Source organism: Pangasianodon hypophthalmus, chromosome 16, assembly GCF_027358585.1.
Source record: "Pangasianodon hypophthalmus isolate fPanHyp1 chromosome 16, fPanHyp1.pri, whole genome shotgun sequence".
Taxonomy (NCBI): domain Eukaryota; kingdom Metazoa; phylum Chordata; class Actinopteri; order Siluriformes; family Pangasiidae; genus Pangasianodon; species Pangasianodon hypophthalmus.
In genome coordinates, this window is record NC_069725.1 from 24,401,377 (window position 1) to 24,424,188 (window position 22,812).

At 36.9% G+C, this 22,812-nt stretch overlaps 2 protein-coding genes across 2 annotated transcripts in view; both read right to left on the reverse strand.

Moving 5' to 3' along the window:
- The window catches only part of LOC113530518 (protein NLRC5-like), a 56,720-nt gene that overhangs the window by 9,903 nt on the left and 24,005 nt on the right, over nucleotides 1-22,812 (reverse strand). The window contains exons 16-26 of the mRNA XM_053240899.1: nucleotides 15,752-15,928; nucleotides 15,057-15,230; nucleotides 14,792-14,968; nucleotides 14,027-14,200; nucleotides 13,753-13,929; nucleotides 13,278-13,451; nucleotides 2,356-2,529; nucleotides 2,029-2,205; nucleotides 1,310-1,483; nucleotides 580-753; nucleotides 317-493 (exon numbers count right to left, since the gene is read on the reverse strand). Coding sequence (XP_053096874.1) covers nucleotides 317-493; nucleotides 580-753; nucleotides 1,310-1,483; nucleotides 2,029-2,205; nucleotides 2,356-2,529; nucleotides 13,278-13,451; nucleotides 13,753-13,929; nucleotides 14,027-14,200; nucleotides 14,792-14,968; nucleotides 15,057-15,230; nucleotides 15,752-15,928 — 1,929 coding nt within the window. The remainder of the gene's footprint in view (nucleotides 1-316; nucleotides 494-579; nucleotides 754-1,309; nucleotides 1,484-2,028; nucleotides 2,206-2,355; nucleotides 2,530-13,277; nucleotides 13,452-13,752; nucleotides 13,930-14,026; nucleotides 14,201-14,791; nucleotides 14,969-15,056; nucleotides 15,231-15,751; nucleotides 15,929-22,812) is intronic.
- Nucleotides 2,750-11,623, reverse strand: LOC113530519 (NLR family CARD domain-containing protein 3-like). The gene is made up of 7 exons (XM_053240904.1): nucleotides 8,711-11,623; nucleotides 7,053-7,129; nucleotides 6,059-6,163; nucleotides 5,789-5,929; nucleotides 5,166-5,220; nucleotides 4,743-4,935; nucleotides 2,750-4,524 (listed from the first exon to the last, which is right to left on the reverse strand). Exons 2-7 carry the CDS (start codon nucleotides 7,100-7,102, stop codon nucleotides 2,750-2,752), a joined length of 2,319 nt encoding a protein of 772 aa, XP_053096879.1. The 5' UTR covers nucleotides 7,103-7,129; nucleotides 8,711-11,623.

Genomic DNA, 22,812 nt, shown 5'->3' on the forward strand with positions numbered 1-22,812 from the left:
GAACTATATTTCTTTATAGATATGTATCTGTTTCAGTAAAAAACAACACAGAAGTGTGGAAAGATATTTATGCAAATGTATAATTTTCTATACAATAAGCAGCTTCCAGGTAAAAAAGAGTTACTTTAACCCCTAATCCAACAACTTGCTCTATTTCACCAACACACCTTCAGGCTTATTACTCCTCATGTTTCTTCGACTGATAAAATTAACAGAAGAGCAACTTTTATTTCTGTTTAACCTTGTTTGCTTCTCTGTCTCTCTCTCTCTCTCTGTGTGTGTGTATGGGTACTGAGACAGTAACTGAATAACTCACTGTAGTGTCTCCAGTTTACAGTGTGGATCCTTCAGTAGATCAGAGAGCAGCTTCACTCCTGAGTCTCCTGGTTTATTGTTGTTCAGATTCAGTTCTGTCAGGTGTGATGAGGGGTTTGACCTCAGAGCTGAAACCAGAGCAGCACAACCTTCATCTGTAATACTGCAGTTAGACAACCTACGGAGAGAAAGGAGAAAATGTCACAGTTACAGCTCAACACACAAGCATTTTTATGTTTTAAAAGTGTGTGTGTGTGTTCTCACCTCAGTATCTCCAGTGTACAGTGTGGATTCTCCAGTCCAGCAGAGAGCAGCTTCACTCCTGAATCCTCCAGTTTATTCTCACTCAGGTCCAGTTCTCTCAGTCTGGAGGAGTTTGAGCTGAGAACTGAGGACAGAGCTCTACAGCTTTCCTCTTTCAGATTACACCAACACAGCCTGGGAGAGAATTATATCAGATCCATGTGATTGTAAATACACAAAGCAAAATAGCATAACTTTCAAAACCAAAATCTATTTCATATTTGCTTTCTCAGCTCTCCACGTGGGAAAGAAATTATACATGGGGAAAATGTATTATTTCTTATGGGAAAATTTTTTTTATTTCTTATTCAATGTTATTGTTTCTTGTTAAAAAAAGAAAAAAAAAGTTACAAAACAAGAGAGCAAAGTGTATTGATGTTGCAAAATAATTTTCTGTACAATCAGCCTCCAGCTATAAGCAACTGTCATCCTAATTAATTAGCTTTCTTTTAAACCATTGCATTTATATGTTTAATTACTTTAATTTATTTTTCTATGTATTTATGCATTTAAACTTAACATAAAAAAATTCACAACGTTCACGAAAATGTTTTCTAACTTTGTTCCTACTCATGTCCATGTCAGTTTTATCACTTGACAGACTTGACAGAAGAGCAACATTTAGTTTTGTTTGTTTGTGTGTGTGTGTGTGTGTGTGTGTGTGTGTGTGTGTGTGTGTGTGTGTTCTCACCACAGTATCTCCACTGTACAGTGTGGATTCTTCAGTCCAGCAGAGAGCAGCTTCACTCCTGAATCCTGCAGTTCATTGTAACTCAAGTCCAGTTCTCTCAGACTGGAGGAGTTTGAGCTGAGAACTGAGGACAGAACTCTACAGCTTTCCTCTTTCATATTACACACACGCAGCCTGGGAGAGAATTATATCAGATCCATGTGATTGTAGATACACAAAGCAAAATGGTCGAACTCTCAAAACCAAAATCTATTTCATATTCGCTTTCTCAAACTTCCATATAGGGAAGGAAATTATACATAGGGAAAATGTATAATTTCTTATTTAAAAAAAAAAAAACTCCACATTTTTATTTCTTCTTTAATATATGGTTTTTCTGTTAAAAAAAAAAAAAAAACTTTACAAAACAACAAAAGAGTGGACTGATATTTAGGCAAAATTTTCTGTACAGTTAACAGCCTCCAGCCTCTTTGAAACCATTGCATTTAGATTATATTACATTATTATTATTATTATTATTATTATTATTTGCTTTGGATTCACACATATAAACAACCTTTAAAAAAATAAACTTTATTTCAGCAAAAACTGCCTTTTTAGCTTTGTTTCTCATGTCCATGTCAGGTTCAACAATTGAGAGAAAAGCAACTTTTATTTCTGTTTAACATTCAGTGTGTGTGTGTGCGTGTGTGAACTAAGTCAGTAACTGAATAACTCACTGTAGTGTCTCCAGTTTACAGTGTGGATCCTTCAGTAGATCAGAGAGCAGCTTCACTCCTAATTCTCCTGGATTATTGTTGTTCAGATTCAGTTCTCTCAGGTGTGATGAGGGGTTTGACCTCAGAGCTGAAACCAGAGCAGCACAACCTTTATCTGTAATACTGCATTTACACAGCCTGCAGAGAGAAGGGAGAAAAACTCACAGTTACAGCTCAACACACACGCATTCTTATGTTTTAAAGGTTCCTCTGTGTGTGTGTGTGTGTGTGTGTGTGTGTGTGTGTGTGTGTGTGTGTGTGTGTGTGTGTGTGTGTGTGTGTTCTCACCTCAGTATCTCCAGTGTACAGTGTGGATTCTCCAGTCCAGCAGAGAGCAGCTTCACTCCTGAATCCTGCAGTTTATTCTCACTCAGGTTCAGTTCTCTCAGACTGGAGGAGTTTGAGCTGAGAACTGAGGACAGAACTCTACAGCTTTCCCCTGTCAGATTACAATCACGCAGCCTGGGAGGAAAAAAAAAAAACACACACAAACTATATTTATTTATTTGAAGAAAGTGAGAGGGGTTCTGTGTTCTGCCTTTGCCTGTAATTTACCCAGATATTATTTTAAACGTGAAAGTAAGCATATTTTGAAAGTAAATATATGAATTAACAGAGATTATACTCATATTTCATTTTGAGTTTCAAACCTTGAAAACTAATCTATTCAGAATAAAAACACTCACACAGCTTTTCTGGAGGATTTGATCACTGGCAGCAGCCTATGAAGACATTCCTCTGATTTGTCATATTTACTCAAATCGAACTCATCCAGCTCCTCTTCTGAGTTCAGTAACACAAACACCAGAGCTGACCACTGAGAAGGAGAGAGTCTGGCACCATGGAGACGACTATGTGCTCCTTTATTGAGGTAAATTTGGACTTCCTGCACTAGAGAATGATCATTCAGTTCATTCAGACAGTGGAACAGATTGATGGATTTCTCTGGAGAGAGGTTCTCTCTGATCTTCTCCTTGATGAACTTGACTGTTTCCTGTTTGCTGTGAGAGCTGCTTCCTGTCTGTGGCATTAAACCTCGTAAGAGAGACTGATTAGACACTCGTGAGAGACCCAGAAGGAAACGGAGGAAAAGATCCAGGTGTCCATTCTCACTCTGTAAAGTCTTGTCCACTGCAATCTTCAGGAAATCAGACATTTTTGACTTCTTGAAAAAAACAAATCCAGTAGTTTGCTCTTGAAGCACATTTCTGTTGTTTAAGAAGCAGAGAAATACATATAAAGCAGCAAGAAACTCCTGAACGCTCAAATGTACAAAGCTGAACACCTTCTCCAGGTGAAGCCCAAACTCCTCTCTGAAGATTTGGGTACACACTCCTGAGTACACTGACACTTCTCTGACATCAATGCCACACTCTCTCAGGTCTTCCTCATAGAAGATCAGGTTTCCTTTCTCCAGTTGTTGGAAAGCCAGTTTTCCCAGTACCAGGATACTCTCTGTGGTCTGCTGAGGATCAGGGTCACATTTCTGATGGTACTTTTGGTCCTTGTGTTTGATCTGAAAGATCAAGAAGTGTATGTACATTTGAGTCAGAGTCTTGGGGATCTCTCCACTCTCTGCTTCACACAACATTCTCTCTAGAACAGTGGCTGAAATCCAGCAGAAGACTGGGATGTGGCACATGATGTAGAGGCTTCTTGAAGACTTCGTGTGTGTGATAATTTTATCGGCCAGGATCTGATCACTGATCCTCTTCCTGAAGTACTCCTCTTTCTGAGGATCACTGAAGCCTCGTACCTCTGTTACCTGGTCTACACACTCAGGAGGGATCTGATTGGCTGCTCCTGGTCGAGAGGTTATCCAGAGGAGAGCAGAGGGAAGCAGATTCCCCTTGATGAGGTTTGTCAGCAGCACATCCACTGAGGCGGACTCTGTCACATCACACAATCTCTCATTGTTCTGGAAATTTAGAGGAAGTCGACACTCATCCAGACCATCAAAGATGAACAACATCCTGTACTGATTATAATGTCTCATTTTTAATTCCTTTGTTTCCGGGAAAAAGTGATGAAGAAGATCCATCAGACTGAACCTTTTCTCCTTCATCAGATTCAGCTCTCTAAAGGGAAGTGGAAACATGAAGATGACATCCTGATTTGCTTTTCCTTCAGCCCAGTCCAGAATAAACTTCTGCACAGAGACTGTTTTTCCAATTCCAGCTACTCCTTTAGTCAGCACAGTTCTGTTGTTTTTTTCTTTAAAGAGGTCATTACATTTGATGGGTGTCTCCTGTGTTGCTGGTCTCCTGAACGCTGTCTCAATCTGTCTCACCTCATGTTCAGTATTGACGTCTCCACTTCCTCCCTCTGTGATGTAGAGCTCTGTGTAGATCTCATTCAGAAGTGTTGCAGTTCCGTGGTCTGAGATTCCCTCATGGATTTTCTGAAATTTTTTTGTTAATCTAGACTTGAATTTTTGACGACAATCAGGGAGAAATTCTATACAATGAAGGAAGCATTTATTATGAATATCAATTGCGCAATCATTATCATCATTACTACAGATATATTTGAATAGTCTTTGATAATTATCTATGTTAGACTGAATTTTACTTTATTACTAATAATAATCTAAATGTATTACCAATATAATAATCTATATTAATTGTATTTTTAATATTTGTGATATACATGACCCCCTGACCCAGAACTCTTACTGTTCTGTAGCGTGTTTGCGAGTTCAGACTGGTTCATGTTCCTCAGGATGTGCAGTGTGATCTTCAGCACTCCACCTCTCACATCACTCTGATCCTTCTCACTGTCAGGGCATTCTGGGTAATCTGGACTAAGTAACTTCATGAATCTGTCTAACTCTTTCTGCACTATAGTGATGAACTTTCGCTCCAGCTCCTGATGAATAATGAGGAAGAAAGAAAAATTCAGTAGAAACTGAATGAATTCTGAATGTTGAAGGAAGTGTAAGCATTGTGTTACTGAACTACATACTACAACGCTAACTACATAACTTAGTATTTAAATTATAATGCTGAATGTAGGGAGAAAACCAATATTACAGTATTTTGCGCAGACTTTAAAATACACAGTACACATAATACATAACCCATATAACTCACACATACCTTGAATATGGACTTTAACTTTTGCGCTTTTCTGCTTGCTCCCGTCTTTTGGTAACTATAGATAAACAGATATTTATAGAATTAATTGTTCCTATATCATATCACATGGATGATTTAATTTTATTAGTAGTAGTATCAGTGTCACTCCTCTGTCTGCTCCCACCCCAGAATTCTCAGAATTCTGTCAGCTCATGCACTACACACCATTTTACCTGTCCAGTCACATGACCACATCTTCATTCATAGTTCTCTGATTATTAACACACACAAACACCTTTTTCCATGAAATCACCCATACTTGTACACACACACATTACAAAGGCTCACTCGAGCTATCTTAGTGGTGTGATTTGCAGTGTTTATACCTGTGTTTATACTGCTATTCATGTTTTTTGAGTGTTATGTTCTTACTGATTAGTCTAGTCTAGTTTCAGTCTAGTCTCAAATCCATTGTGGTGTACAGAGACAAAATTATGAAAATTGTGACCCTGTCCAAATACGTATGGACCTGACTATAATTTTTAATTAGTTATTGATTCAATACAAAGAATTGTTTTTCATTGTTCAAAATAAATGTAAATTGAATAAAAAAAATTATGCCACATTACCTACATGATACTTACCAAAACTCAGTAGAACATTCTTTCTCTATAGCTTTCTGAAGTAATCCCTGAACTAGTCCCTCTCTGAATTTTAAAGGTTCATGCAGTGACTGATCACTCTTCATGGACACACAGCTGGGTTCTGGTGACTCTGATCTCTTTCTATTTGTCATATTCAAAACATCCAGAGGGTAGATGAAGGGTAAAAAAAAAGTAGGTTACTTTTTCTCTTAAAATCTATATTTACCTCTTTTAAGTGATTCAATATCACATTACCTACATCATACTTACCTGAGCTCAGCAGAACTCTCTCCCTCTCTGAATTTTAAAGGTTCATGAATTGACTGATCACTCTTCATGGACACACAGCTGGGTTCTGGGGACTCTGATCTCTTCCTATAACATAGAGTTTTTTTTAATCTTTCACTGTGAATGTAGTGTTGCTTTATCTGCTCAATTTCATTTTACATCACTATACAAAACCCAAAAGATCTCTGGAGTGCTGCTGTTCTTCTATTACCTAGACATCTATACAAACTCTTTCAAAATCTCCAAACATCTTAAACTTGTTGCATGTCTCTTTTACTGTTATATGATTAAATGTCACAAATAGCTAATGCCCAAATGCTAATCCTTAAGATTTTGCCAAATGTATAAGCAGATGAGCTTATCATTTATTTAATTTTATTCTTGTTATCATTTTACAAAATATTTTATGTGATTTTGTTTTTCTTATTCTTGCTCCACTCACTCTTAATGCTGATGATGATGATACTGCTCAGATTGTGTCCCTTCTTGATCCTTCTTATTAGTAACACTTTTATTGTTTTTTTTACTCTGATTAGGAATCAATTTGATCTGCATTTTATGTATAAAAGGTACTTATAAAATAAATATCAATATGATCAAATTTAGATATCGTTTTCTTTAAAAGTAGAACATGATGTTGGTCTGCATAAGAGTTTTCTGTATTGGTGTCACACGTGTTTGTCTTTATTGTAATATCTTTATTAGAGCGCCAGATTTATTTAATATAATATATTCTCAAAACATATTACATTTGAGTAAAATTATCCAAATTATTCAGTGTACACAACACCTGTATGTTGCTTAAAATTTCACCACCCCAAACTTTATACACCTTCCTGTGTCCCTGAGTGAACTGTTTGCTTTTCGTATACAAATTAAGTAATAGAAAGATAGAACGACAGAGATGTGATACAAAGAAAAACTGAACTGGTATGTCAAAATATGGTATCAAAACTGCCAATATGTCTAGTTTTACCTTTCAGAATTCTCTGGGTCCTGAGTGGAGGAATTCATTTTGGATGTCATGTCTTCTTCCACAATTAACAATGGTTACTGCACACACACACACAAACACACACACAAAAACACACATACAGAGAGAGAGAGAGAGAGAGAGAGAGAGAGAGAGAGAGAGAGAGAGAGAGTAATTAAATATTTACACAGATATTTCGATGAGCTGATCTCTAAACTTAATACTATCCAGTTTACCTTCCATCCCTTTGGTACTGCAGCACAAAAATAAATAAATTAGGGAATACATAAAAAAGAGACTAACAACCTAAATAAGGGCAAAATAAACAACACAATCAATTTTGTGATTTTTACAATTGTTTATTTTTCAATATATTAAGTAATTTATTCATTCTTTTATTTATATTTCATTTTGACAAATCTGAGATGCTTTTCTGCTCACCACAGTTGTAAAGAGTGATTATATCCTTCCTGGCAGCTTGAACTAATCTGGCCATTTTCCTCTGACCTGTCTTATCAACAAGTCCTTTCCACCCACAGAACTTTTGCTCACTCAATGTTTTTTTGTTATTCACACCATTCTGTGTAAACTCTAGAGAGTGTTGTGTGTGAAATTGCAGGAGATCTGCAGTTTCTGAAAAACTCAAACCAGCCCATCTGGTACCAACAACAATTCCACGGTTAAAGTCACAGAGATCACACGTTTTCTTCATTCTGATGTTTGATGTGAACATTAACTGAAGCACTTGACCTCTGTCTGCACTGCTGCCACCTGATTGGATACTTGCATAAATATGCAGGTGTACCTAATAAAGTGGACGGTGAGTGTATGTCTCTGGGACTAAGGCACGGAACCTGCAACGTAGCCACATAAAAATAAACTGCGCCATAAGCCAAAAAAAAAAAAAAAAAAAAACTATCTGGATTTTGCAGGGAAAACGGGAGGATGCAATTATCTCAAATAACTAAACCTGTAAACCTGACTTTACTATTCAAGCCTTTATTTACTTTAAAAGCTTGTTATTTACTTAGATTATCCTGTTTTATTACCACGATGAACCTGTCATACTCATTTCATTTTATCTTGGAGTTGTAAAGCGACGTCCGAAGAACATGGGCCTGGTCCTCCATAAACACAGAGACAGAAAGTGAAAGTGTAAAAGAGAGAGAGAGAGAGACTATATACTGCTCTATTCATTATTTTTTATTTATATGTATTAATTCCAATCATGAACAAATGAAAGCAGAGGCTCGGCCCTGTGTTTTCTAATTTCCTTACAGCTTCCAAAACAGACCGCAAATCAGTTTCCGGTTCATATTTACACACAAGTGAGCAGAATTCCGATGTAGGCCCACACACTCCAACAAAATAGGAATCTGTTTAAATCTGCATATAGTTCGCTTCTTAAGAACTATTCATTTTATAGTCACATATTTTTATTAATCCACATCTGGACGTTAAACGAAAATAAGGAGAATTTCCCCACATTTACAGTGATTAAATATCCAATCACGCAGACGAATAATACAAACACTGTATTAAAATGTTAAAGGTAAAATAAAACTCGAAACTCTTAGGCTACTTTAGTTACAGTGCAGCGGATTAAAATATCAGGAAGTTGACTGTGGGTCTGTTCATCATGTGCTGATGCTCATTCTCACCTGTTTAACGACTCCTTCCTTAGCGCATTATTATCCACCAAAACCGCTCCCTAATCTCGGTTTATACTGAAACAGAACAGCAAACTCGCTCCTTAATCTCGGGATTAAACTGAAAAAACCCCAGCAAACTCGCTCCTTAATCTCGGGATTAAACTGAAAAAGAACAACAAACTCGGTCTAGTTCCGCCATCTGAAACCAGGAAAACCTGTCGGTGTGAGAATGCGGAACGTGAACACCTGGATGGTGTTCATTTCATAACTTAACACTGATTCAACTAATCAGCTAATTAACAGCCCTTCCTGAGGTGCAGTGGGTGTGTTAGAGAAGGGAAATACTAAAATGTTAACATCAGGGGTTTCTCCATGATCAGGGTTGGGATCTTGTGACACAGAAGGTAACTGTAGTAAATATTTGTGCACAGTAGCATATGTAACCAGTTAAGTGTATAAACTTATATGCCACAGTATAAACATCAAATGCAGTATGTGTAATATATGTACAGCTAGGGCACAGAGCGCTTATTCAGCAATTTTTTTTATTTATTTTTGGCGACCTCTGCTGGTGACATCACTGTACTTGCACAGAGAAAAACCCCAAACAAACAATTCAAACAAGTAGAGCACTTGCATCCATTTTGACTTCATCTAATCTCCTATAAGCGCTTTTTGTGCGGTCCATCAGCTGAAGATGAAAACAGATAAATTAATTTTCCTGCAGTCTTGGTGTAAATTTGTACATTTATCTTCTTTCAGACTTCTTTCAGACACTCTAAAACACTATGTGACAGCGGAATTTCCTACTTTCTCACTTCACGTCTTCTGTGAGAGGAATCGAACCGACTCCAAAGCTTTAGAGTCGATTCCCACATGACTCGTGCCGGAGAATCGACTCTCTGTGAGATCGATTCCGAGTCCTACAGTGTTCAGTCGGTGCCGTTACCTCAGGAGGGAGACTGAGGTTAGCGGTTAGCTGACTCAATAACTAGGTAGTTAATTTGGTAAATTGTTATGCTTCCACCATAACTTCCTTTAAATTTGATGTTTGTAATATGAAGTGCGAGTAAGAATATGACGTACATAATAAATCTTGTCAGAAATCCTGTTAAATTACCTCACGTTAGCTAGCTGGCTAGCATTAGCAGCCTAAACTGTGCTTTAACGTTTGTTTATCGCGATTTACAGAGCAGAGCATTTTACATGTGAATAAAAACAAATATAATTTGTGTGATTTAAATAAGAATAAAATACATTTTTATAGAAAAAATAGATGATAAGAAAATTGTGTAGGTGACAGGACTTTTTCTGCCAGTAACATTTATTCTTATCTATTTTAACATGAAAAGCTTGTTTTAAAATAGTAATTATGAATATTGTTTAGAAATCCTCTCAGAAGGCTGGTCAGGTTATCTCATATTAGCTGAAAATAAATTCATTTATATGAATTAAAATTCCTCTCAGAATAGCTAACTGGCTAGCAATAAAAAATAATTACGACAGAAAACACACGTGTGTGTGCTGTATGTGCTCCAACTTTGGTCACCTTTTCTCAAAAATATTTAAATATTATTTTTTATAAAAGCAATAGTTTACAGGATTAGTCATTTAAATACAATTTAAATACTCTAGTTATTGTCTTTATTAGTCATTTTACTTGTGCTGAAACCAATAAAGCGTGGAAGTATGTAGTGGCAGAGTAAAAGGATTTGTGGTAAACCGTAAAACTGATTGTTTTCCACAGAAACACTGCTATTGTTATCACTGTCATTTACGGTAGAACAATTTTAATGTCATCTTTCGTATTTCATATTCACCACATCTTAGTTTATTTCTGTTATTTACTTTAACTGATTATGTGCCATGTTAAAAACACAGCAATGGTCATTTTTATGTAACTTTAAGTTGCCTTTTAGCAAAGATTAATTATGGCTCTGACTCTTGCTGAGTCACTGTCTTTTGACAAGAATATAGTAACTCAGATAAGCACTCTTTACAACTGTGGTGAGCAGAAAAACATCTCAGAACACACAACACATCAAACCTTTATAAACCTTTTATATGATTTACTATATTCTTCCTGGCAGCTCAAACCAATCTGGCCATTCTCCTCTGACCTCTCTTATCAACAAGGCTTTCCTACCCATAGAACTTTTGCTCACTCATTGCACCATTCTGTGTAAACTCTAGAGACTGTTGTGTGTGAAAATTCCAGGAGATCTGCAGTTTCTGTAACACTCAAACCGACACATCTGGTACCAACAATCATGCCATGGTTAAAGCCACAGAGATCTCACGTTTTCCTCATTCTGATGTTTGATGTGAACATTAATTGAAGCTCTTGACCTGTATCAAGAGCTTTTTTTGCATGATTTTTTTTCTTCTTTGCATTGCGCTACTGCTACCTGATTGGCTGATTAGATAACTGCATAAATGTTCAGTTGTATAGGTGTTCCTAATAGAGTGGACGGTGAATTAGAACGCAACCACAGCCAGTGGTGCTCATCAAATTACACCAAATAATCAGACATATTGAAGATCATGCTATCAGTCTACGCACTACACAGAAAATCTTTAACCCAACTTCTGATATCAGAAGGGTAATAAAGTGCCGTTGAATGATTTTACAGAAAAAAAATCATATGTATCTAGATTAGTTCTAGTGTCTCCTTTAAGGAGAATAATAAGAGTCCAGTTCCTTTTTGTGAAAGAAATCGTTCTTCTATAACAGAGAATAAATTTTCCAGAAAAGGTTTTCCCAGCAGGTTGGGTCTTGGGTAAGAGGGGTCACCTCATCACCTGCTTTCTTCAGTTTGGATTCATGTAGCTCCTCAGTAGAGTGGAGACTGCAGCTGATCACATCATCTGATAGCTTAACATGTCATATTAGACCAATAAGGATCCATTACCATGTAGATTTATGTACTGTGAATAAAGCAAAATGATCAGAAATGAATGTTACATTTATCACAGCAACAGTAGAAAGCTTATTAAAATATTCAGTGTAATTATATAAAACAAGCACATGGCAGAAATAGAATTATACCAGATGCAGTAAGTGAGTGAACACCAACACACTCCCATATTAATCACTGATTAATAAGCATTTACAACAGGAGTGTGTGCTGTGTGTGGGGGTACAGTTGATGTTTTACTTCTGCTGTGTTCCACGCACATAAAGGGCCTGGTTTACAGCTACAAACACCACAAAATAACAATATTCCTGCTATATTCTGCAGCTTCTACTTAATCTAGACAGCTCATAAGATACATTAGTGTGACAGAGTGCATTCTGGAGTTGATTAAAATTCAAACCTTATGAAAGTTCAAACTTCATCACTCCTGGTGTTACGCTGCATTCGATTTACCTCGTTAATGGGAAGTCTGAGATTGGAATTATGTCATTTTTGACATCCGTGCAACTAAAGGTTGTAACTCATAACTACCGACCTTCGACTAAGCACAAAATAAAGAAAACACTACCTCAACTTGTAATTCCTACTTGGGAACATCAGCAGTAAACACAGTAGCACGTATTACCTTTAAATGAGTTATACTGTACATACATATATTACCTTTAGATCAATCAACACACAGACATATTCACTTGTTAAATCTATAACACTAACTATACAGTTCACTGTTTTGAGGAAGAAAATATTCATTACTCATCAAAGCTAGTTGACCAGCTTGTTGCTAACAAAAGACGAACATGGAGACGTCCTTGTTTTTTCCCCACTTTGTAGCTGGAATGAGGTAGAAAATGACATAATTCCGAGCTCTGACTTCCTACTGTTTGAGGTAAGCCGAATGCAGCTTCAGTAAGTCCAGTACTTCTACGCAGGTAGAAGTACTGCCTCATTGTGAAGTCTTGCCTGCCTATTAAGTCATTGCTGTTCCTGTGTTTTGACTCTTGCCTTGACTTTTCACTTCGCTTTATATTCACTGTTTGCTTGTATATTCTTGCTTTTGTGTGTTTGACCATTGGTATCATTACAGTATTGAATTTGGGATTGTGTTACAGGAATCTCCGAGCCCTGTATATTTCAGTCTGAAATGACAGAATCTCAATAACTCACTATAGTGTGTCCAGGTTACAGTATGGATCCTTCAGTAGATCAGAGAGCAGCTTCACTCCTGATTCTCCTGGATTATTGTAGTTCAGATTCAGTTCTCTCAGGTGTGTTGAAGGGTTTGACTTCAGAGCTGAAACCAGAGCAGCACAGCCTTCATCTGTAATACTGCATTTACAGAGCCTGCAGAGAAAATGGAGAAAATCTCTTCACACTTAGAGTTTAATATACACACATCAAAATAACAGAGAAATTATCAAAGAAATTCTACCTTCTTAACAAATGGGGAAAAGTTATAGCATATTATAAAAAATTTCCAGTGGTGGCTCGGTGGTTAAGGCTCTGGGTTACTGATCAGAAGGTCAGGGGTTTAAGCCCTAGTACTGCCAAGCTGCCAGTGTTGGGCCCTTGAGCAAGGCCATTAACCCTATCTGCTCCAGGGGCACCATATCATGACAAATAAAGGCTTCTTTTTAAAAAAGGTGTGTGTGTGTTCTCACCTCAGTATCTCCAGTGTACAGTGTGGATTCTCCAGTCCAGCAGAGAGCAGCTTCACTCCTGAATCCTGCAGTTTATTGTAACTCAGGTCCAGTTCTCTCAGACTGGAGGAGTTTGAGCTGAGAACTGAGGACAGAGCTCTACAGCTTTCCTCTGTCAGATTACATTCACACAGCCTGGGGGAGAATTATATCAGATCCATATCATTGTAAATACACAAAACAAAGTGGTCAAATTGTCAATGCAAAAATAATTCACATGCAACTTCTCAAATCCCTGTTTTGGAAAGAAATTATTAAAGGGAAAGGCATTGTAATATCTTATTAATAATAATCTCTTTTTATTTCCTGAAACAACTGATAAAATTAACAGAGGAGCAACTTTTAGTTCTGTTTAACCTTATGTATGTGTGTGTGTGTGTGTGTGTGTGTGTGTGTGTGTGTGTGTGTGAACTGAGACAGTAACTGAATAACTCACTGTAGTTTCTCCAGTTTACAGTGTGGATCCTTCAGTAGATCAGAGAGCAGCTTCACTCCTGAGTCTTCTGGATTATTGTTGTTCAGATTCAGTTCTCTCAGGTGTGATGAGGGGTTTGACCACAGAGCTGAAACCAGAGCAGCACAGCCTTCATCTGTAATACTGCATTTACACAGCCTGCAGAGAGAAAGTAGAAAATTGCCTCACACTTACAGCTCAACACATAAGCATTTTTATGTTTTCAAAGTGTGTATGTGTGTGTGTGTGTTCTCACCTCAGTATCTCCAGTGTACAGTGTGGATTCTCCAGTCCAGCAGAGAGCAGCTTCACTCCTGAATCCTGCAGATTATTGTGACTCAGGTCCAGTTCTCTCAGTCTGGAGGAGTTTGAGCTGAGAACTGAGGACAGAGCTCTACAGCTTTCCTTTGTCAGATTACAACCACGCAGCCTGGGAGAGAATTATATCAGATCCATGTGATTATAAATACACAAAGCAAAATAGTCTAACTGTCAAAACCAAAGTCTATTTTATGTTTGCTTTCTCAAATCTCAATGTAGGAACAGAAATGATACATGGGTTAAAAGTATTGTTACTTCTTGTGAAAAAAATAGGTATTATTTCTTATGCACTGTGGGTTTTCTTCTGCAAAAAAAAAAAAAAAATACAACAAAACAGAGCAGATTGATATTTATGCAAAATAATTTTCTGTGCAATGAATAGCCTCCAGGTACAAGCAACTGTCATGGTAATTAATTAGCTTTCCTTTTACCCACTGCTTTGATATATTTAATTACACTAATTTATTTAGCTTTGTATTAATGCATTAAACTTCACTTTTAAAAAAATACACAATGTTTTCTCTATTTCACCAAAAAGCCTCTTTAACTTTTAACTTTGACAAGGACATGAGTGAATAGTTTCATCAACTGACAGAAGATCAATTTTTAGTTCTGTTCAACATTTATGTAGTGTGTGTGGGTGTTTGTGTGTGAGAGAGAGAGAGAGAGAGAGAACTGAGACAGTAACTGAACAAGTTACTTTAGTTTCTCCAGTTTACAGTGTGGATCCTTCAGTAGGTCAGAGAGCAGCTTCACTCCTGAGTCTCCTGGTTTATTGTAGTTCAGATTCAGTTCTCTCAGGTGTGATGAGGGGTTTGACCTCAGAGCTGAAACCAGATCAGCACAACCTTCACCTGTAATACTGCAGTTAGACAGCCTGCAGAGAGAAAGGAGAGAATCTCATTCATAAAGCTCAACACCCAAGCATTTTTGTGTTTTAAACGTGTGTTTGTGTGTATTCTCACCTGAGTATCTCCAGTGTACAGTGTGGATTCTCCAGTCCAGCAGAGAGCAGCTTCACTCCTGAATCCTGCAGTTTATTGTCACTCAGGTCCAGTTCTCTCAGACTGGAGGAGTTTGAGCTGAGAACTGAGGACAGAGCTCTACAGCTTTCCTTTGTCAGATTACACCTACACAGCCTGGGAGAGAATTATATCAGATCCATGTGACTGTAAATACACAAAGCAAAAAACAGTCAAATTGTCAAAACCACAATCTATTTCATATTCACTTTCTCAAACTTCCATGTAGGGAAATTGTATTTTTTTATTTCTTCTTCAGTATGTATTTTGTAAAAATACATACAATATGAAAAAAGCTTTACAACAGAAGGGTGGACTGAATTATTCTAAACACTTTTCTGTACAATGAAGAGCCTCCAGGTACAAGCAACTGTTATGCTATTTAATTAGCTTTCTTTTAAACTATTGTATTTAAATTATATTACATTAATTTGTTTTACTTTGTATTTATGCAGTTATACAACCTTTTAAAAAATACACAACTTTTATCTATTTTAGCAAAATGCCTTTTTAACTTTGTTTCTACTTATGTCCACATAAGGTACATCAATTAACAGAAAAGCAGCTTTTAGTTCTGTTTAACATTCAGAGTGTGGGAGTGTGTGTGTGTGATTTCAGACAATAACCGAATAACTCACTGTAGTGTCTCCAGTTTACAGTGTGGATCCTTCAGTAGATCAGAGAGCAGCTTCACTCCTGAGTCTCCTGGTTTATTGTAGTTCAGATTCAGTTCTCTCAGGTGTGATGAGGGGTTTGACCTCAGAGCTGAAACCAGAGCAGCACAGCCTTCACCTTTAATACTGCAGTTAGACAGCCTGCAGAGAGAAAGGAGAAAATCTCCTCACACTTACAGCTCAACACACAAGTATGTTTGTGTTTTAAACGTGTGTGTGTGTGTGTGTGTTCTCACCTCAGTATCTCCACTGTACAGTGTGGATTCTCCAGTCCAGCAGAGAGCAGCTTCACTCCTGAATCCTGCAGTTTATTGTCACTCAGGTCCAGTTCTCTCAGACTGGAGGAGTTTGAGCTGAGAACTGAGGACAGAGCTCTACAGCTTTCCTCTGTCAGATTACAACCACGCAGCCTGGGAGAAAAAGAAGAAGGGGAGAGGGGTTCTATGTTCTATTTTAGAATATTTTCAAAGTAAATATATGAATTAATAGAGATTATACACATACTTCATTTTGAGTTTCAAACAATGAACATTGAAATTAAATAGAAATAGAATCTATTGAGAATGAAAATACTTACGCAGCTTTTCTGGAGGCTTTGACCACTGGCAGCAGCCTATGAAGACATTCCTCTGATGGGTCATATTTACTCAAATCAAACTCATCCAGCTCCTCTTCTGAGTTCAGTAACACAAACGCCAGAGCTGACCACTGAGAAGGAGAGAGTCTGGCACCATGAAGACGGCTATGTGCTCCTTTATTCAGGTAAATTTGGACTTCCAGCACTAGAGAATGATCATTCAGTTCATTCAGACAGTGGAAGAGATTGATGGATTTCTCTGGAGAGAGGTTCTCTCTGATCTTCTCCTTGATGTACTCGACTATTTCCTGTTTGCTGTGAGAGCTGCTTCCTGTCTGTGGCATTAAACCTCGTAAGAGAAACCGATTAGACTCCAGTGAGAGGCCAAGGAGGAAACGGAGGAAAAGATCCAGGTGTCCATTCTCACTCTGTAAGGCCTTGTCCACTGCAATCTTCAGGAAATCAGACATTTTTGACTTCTTGAAGAAAACAAATCCAGTAGTTTTCTCCTGAAGCACATTTCTGTTCTTTAAGATGAAGGAAAGAAATGAATATAAAGCAGCCAGAAACTCCTGAACGCTCAGATGTACAAAGCTGAACACCTTCCCCAGGTGAAGCCCAAACTCCTCTCTGAAGATTTGGGTACACACTCCTGAGTACACTGACACTTCTCTGACATCAATGCCACACTCTCTCAGGTCGTCCTCATAGAAGATCAGGTTTCCTTTCTCCAGCTGTTGGAAAGCCAGTTTTCCCAGTGCCAGGATACTCTCTCTGGTCTGCTGAGGATCAGGGTCACATTTCTGATGGTACTTTTGGTCCTTGTGTTTTATCTGAAAGATCAGGAAGTGTGTGAACATTTGAGTCAGAGTCTTGGGGATCTCTCCACTTTCTGCTTCACCCAACATTCTCTCTAGAACAGTGGCTGAGATCCAGCAGAAGACTGGGATGTGGCACATGATGTAGAGGCTTCTTGAAGACTTCATGTGTGTGATGATTTTATTGGCCAGGCTCTGATCACTGATCCTCTTCCTGAAGTACTCCTCTTTCTGAGGATCACTGAAGCCTCGTACCTCTGTTACCTGGTCTACACACTCAGGAGGGATCTGATTGGCCGCTCCTGGTCGAGAGGTTATCCAGAGGAGAGCAGAGGGAAGCAGATTCCCCTTGATGAGGTTTGTCAGCAGCACATCCACTGAGGCTGACTCTGTCACATCACACAATCTCTTATTGTTCTGGAAATTTAAAGGAAGTCGACACTCATCCAGACCATCAAAGATGAACAACATCCTGTACTGATTATAATGTCTAGGTTTTAATTCCTTTGTTTCTGGGAAAAACTCATCGAGAAGTTTCATTAGACTGAACTTTTTCTCCTTCATCAGATTCAGCTCTCTAAAGGGAAGTGGAAACATGAAGAAGACGTCCTGATTTGCTTTTCCTTCAGCCCAGTCCAGAATAAACTTCTGCACAGAGACTGTTTTTCCAATTCCAGCTACTCCTTTAGTCAGTACAGTTCTGATGTCTTTTTCATTAAAGAGATCATTACATTTGATGGGTGTCTCCTGTGTTGCTGGTCTCCTGGATGCTGTCTCAATCTGTCTCACCTCATGTTCATTATTGATGTCTCCACTTCCTCCCTCTGTGATGTAGAGCTCTGTGTAGATCTCATTCAGAAGTGTTGCAGTTCCATGGTCTGAGATTCCCTCATGGATTTTCTGAAATTTTTCCATTAATCTAGACTTGAATTTTTGATGACAAGCAGGCGGAAATTCTATACAATGAAGGAAGCATTTATTATGAATATCAATTGCTCAATCATTATCATCATTGCTACAAATATATTAGAATAATCTTTGAAAGTTAAATATGTTAGACTGAATTTTACTTCATTAATAATAATACTACAATAAATCCAGTTATAATTTTATTATTAATCTAATGGTTCATTTTAAATATATTTATAATATTTATTATATAAATAACCCCATGACCCAGAACTCTTACTGTTTTGTAGCATGCTTGCGAGTTCAGACTGGTTCATGTTCTTCAGGATGTGCAGTGTGATCTTCAGCACTCCATCTCTCACATCACTCTGATCCTCCTCACTGTCAGAGCATTCTGGGTAATCTGGACTAAGTAACTTCATGAATCTTTCTAACTCTTTCTGCACTACAGTGATAAACTTTCGCTCCAGCTCCTGATCAATAATGAGGAAGAAAGAAAATCAGTAGTTCAGTGGGAGTGTAAGCGTCATGTTCCTGAACTACATCTTAAAGCTCATTACTCTATAATGCTGAATGTAGGGCTAAAGCAAAATCTGAGACAATAATATTCTGGTATTTCGTGCAGACTTTAAAATATACAGTATAAATAATAATTAACAATCCACAATACACACATACCTTGAATATAGACTTTAACTTTTGCTTGTTTCTGTCTCTACTGTTCTGGTCACTGCAGATAAACAAATGTTTATAGAAATTATTCTTTTCATGTTTTATAAATCATGGATGAATTATTATTATTAGTAGTAGAAGTAGTAGCATCAGTGTCACATCTCTTTCTCCAATGCCCAGAATCCTTAGAGAGCCCATACACTACAAGCCATGTCACCTGACCAGTCACATGACCCCTGTCTGCATTCACATTTTTGCTTATTCAGTGAGTCTTCTCTTTCAGTGAGACCAAAATCCAGGACCCTATGACATCTACAGAGGTCTTTATGTATCTAAAAGTTTTGAATGTCATACTATTAATTATTTATTATTACTGAACTATATTTACTTTCCCGCTCCAGGATTTTCTATGTTACATTTATTTTTACATCATTATAAAGGTGAATAATAGTCTTTGATTTATCCTATATCCTAATAATACACATTATTACTAGTTAGTGATTAAATATAAAAAATTATTTTTATTGTTGGTAATGTAAAGCTACATAATACTTACCTGAGCTCAGTAGAACTCTGTCCCTCTCTGAATTCTAATGGTTCATCCATTGACTGATCACTCTTCATGGACACACAGCTGGGTTCTGGTGAGTCTGATCTCTTTCTGTGTGTCAGATAAAAACATCCAGAGGGTGGGTGTAAGCTTTTTAAAAAAAAAAGAAAAAAAAAAAAAAAAAAGAGTTTCATTTTTCTCCTGGAATCTATATTTTTCCTTTTTGCAATGACTGTGACGTTACTTGCATTGTACTTACCTGAGCTCAGTAGAACTCTGTCCCTCTCTGAATTTTATTGGTGTATCCAGTGACTGATCACTCTTCATGGACACACAGCTGGGGTCTGGTGAGTCTGATCTCTTTCTATAAGATTACAAATATACAGTGTTTTTTTTTATCTTTCATTGTCAATGTATTGTTGCTTTTTATATTCAGTATTATTTTTACATCAATTGACTCAGCCAAAAGCTCTCCAGCTACAGAAACGTCTACACAAACTCTTACACAAATCTCCAAAACATCATAAACTTGTTTGCGTGTGTGTTTTACTTTTATATGATTAATTTTATATGATTTTTTTCTAAATACAGAACACTTAATTATAATGCTAAACCTTAGGATTTTGCCAAGTTTGCAAGCAGATAAACTGTGACTCATACATAGCTTTTAGCTTTGTTTTTATTTATTTTATTCTCATTTTTATTTTACAAACTATTTCATATGATTTCTTATGTTTCTATTTACTTTCTTTCCTAGTTCCCTCATGTTTCTTAATTAGTTTATGTATTACTTTTTAAAAAAAAAATCATATTATGAATTTGGCATTTTATTCTTCTTATCTCTTTTCTTGTCTCATTGTAAAGCACTTTGAGCTGCATCTTATGTATGAAAGGTGTTATACAAATAAAATGAAGATTATATTAATTAAAATTTTTTTCTTCAAAACTAGAACATGAATTGGTTTTGGCCTACATTATTGTCATTTCCTTATTATAGCTACAGCTTTATCAGTGTAATCTATCCATTAGTCGTGGCACTCTCAGCACACAATGCTTAAAATACCACCATCCCTAACTTTATATAAAATAAGTTATACTATAAAAATATACAATCGCCACAAGAACAATGCAGATCAATGAGTTTTACCTTTCAAAATTCTCTGAGTCCAGCTGTGTGGAAGAAGTCATTTTGGATGTCAAGCTTTTCCCTACAATTTAGAATAACAATAATAATAGGCAACCCTGCAAACACACACACACACACACACAGCAAGTAAATATTTGTATTATAACATTATATTTAGAAAAAGACAGATAGATATCATTTTATATTTTATTATATAATAAATAATGCCAATTAACAAATAAAAAATACAAAAAAAATGTTTGGAAATAAATAACAGTGATAAATAAATGCAGAAATAAATAAACAACTGCTCATATAGAGATTTAATGAATAAATAAATAAATAAATAAACAAAGAAATAGTGTGGTAATATATAAAGAAAGAAACTGATAGCCTAAATAAAGTCAAAATGAGCAACAATCATTTTGGGTATTTTAAAATGTTTATGTTTCAGTATAGCGCCTTATTGAGTCATTGATCCGTTATTTTATATGTATTACACTTTATCAGATCTGGAGTTAGCTGATTGGACTCCTGATGATTTGACATTTTTCTTTATTAATAGTTTAATTATATCTCCAGGACCAGGGTTCGGAACCCGTTCTGTAGCCACACTATAGTTTAACTAAAGCGCAGGTCTTCCTACACTGTGAAAGAAATATCTGCCCTTTTCATGGAAAAGTTCTCTCAGATAACTCAGTCTGATTTTACAACTCAAGCTCTCAGGTTATTAACTGAATTAGTCACGATTAGTGAATCTGACATCCGCCATTTTAACTTGGATTTGTTAAGAACATCCGAAGAACATGGGCCTGATCCTCCATAAACACAGAGACAGAAAGTGAAAGTGAAAGTGCAAGAGAGAGAGAGAGAGAGAGAGAGAGAGAGAGAGAGAGAGAGAGAGACTATATACTGCTCTATTAATTATTTTTTATTTATATGTATTAATTCCGATCATGGATAAATTTAAAGCAGAGGCTCGGCCCTGTGTTTTCTAATCTCCTTACAGCTTCCAAAACAGACCGCAAATCAGTTTCCGGTTCATATTTACACACAAGTGTGCAGAATTCCGATGTAGGCCCACACACTCCGTACTTTTAATTCCACACAACAGCTGTTTTACTATCTCAAAAAACAAACAAACAAACAAAAAACAGTTTTATTCTGATTAAATCTTCATATAGTTCTCTTCTTAAGGACTTTATAGTCACAGATTTTCATTAATAGGAATTAGGAGAATTAAATGAAGAGAATTTCCCCACATTTACAGTGATTAAATATCCAATCACGTAGACGAATAATACAAACACTGTATTAAAATGTTAAAGGTAAAATAAAACTTGAAACTCTTAGGCTACTTTAGTGACAGTGCAGCGGATTAAAATATCAGGAAGTTGACTGTGGATCTCTTCATCATGTGCTGATGCTCATTCTCACCTGTTTAACGACTTCTTCCTGAGTGCATTATTATCCACCAAACTCGCTCCTTAATCTCGGTTTATACTGAAAAAACCCAGCAAACTCGCTCCTTAATCTCGGGATTAAACCGAAAAATAACAACAAACTCGGTCTTGTTCCGCCATCTGAAACCAGGAAAACCTGTCGGTGTGAGAATGCGCAACGTGAACACCTGGAGGGCGTGGTCATTTGATAACGTTTACCTGAGCACTTTGTACACAGGACAAAAAGGATAAAAGGCAGTCAGTTAAATGAAAACGAGTAGAGGTGCATAATGTGCATAATGGAAAATAATAAACAGTAGAACTATACTGAAGTGTGCAGTCTGGTATAAGAATTCTGATTACAGCAGTTAGAGTAGTGACAGAACACAGGTTCCCAAACCTGATCCTGCAGAAACCACTGTGATTTACATTTTAGTGTTTTTCCTGCTCTAACACTGATTCAACTAATCAGCTAATTAACAGCCCTTCCTGAGGTGCAGTGGGTGTGTTAGAGAAGGGAAACACTAAAATGTTAACATCAGGGGTTTCTCCATGATCAGGGTTGGGATCTTGTGACATAGAAGGTAACTGTAGTAAATATTTGTGCACAGTAGCATATGTAACCAGTTAAGTGTATAAACTTATATACCACAGTATAAACATCAAATGCAGTATGTGTAATATATGTACAGCTAGGGCACAGAGCGCTTATTCAGCAATTTTTTTTATTTATTTTTGGCGACCTCTGCTGGTGACATCACTGTACTTGCACAGAGAAAACCTCAAACAAACAATTCAAACATGTAGAGCACTTGCATCCATTTTGACTTCATCTAATCTCCTGTAAGCGCTTTTTGTGCGGTCCATCGGCTGAAGATGAAAACAGATACATTAATTTTCCTGCAGTGTTGGTGTAAATTTGTACATTTAT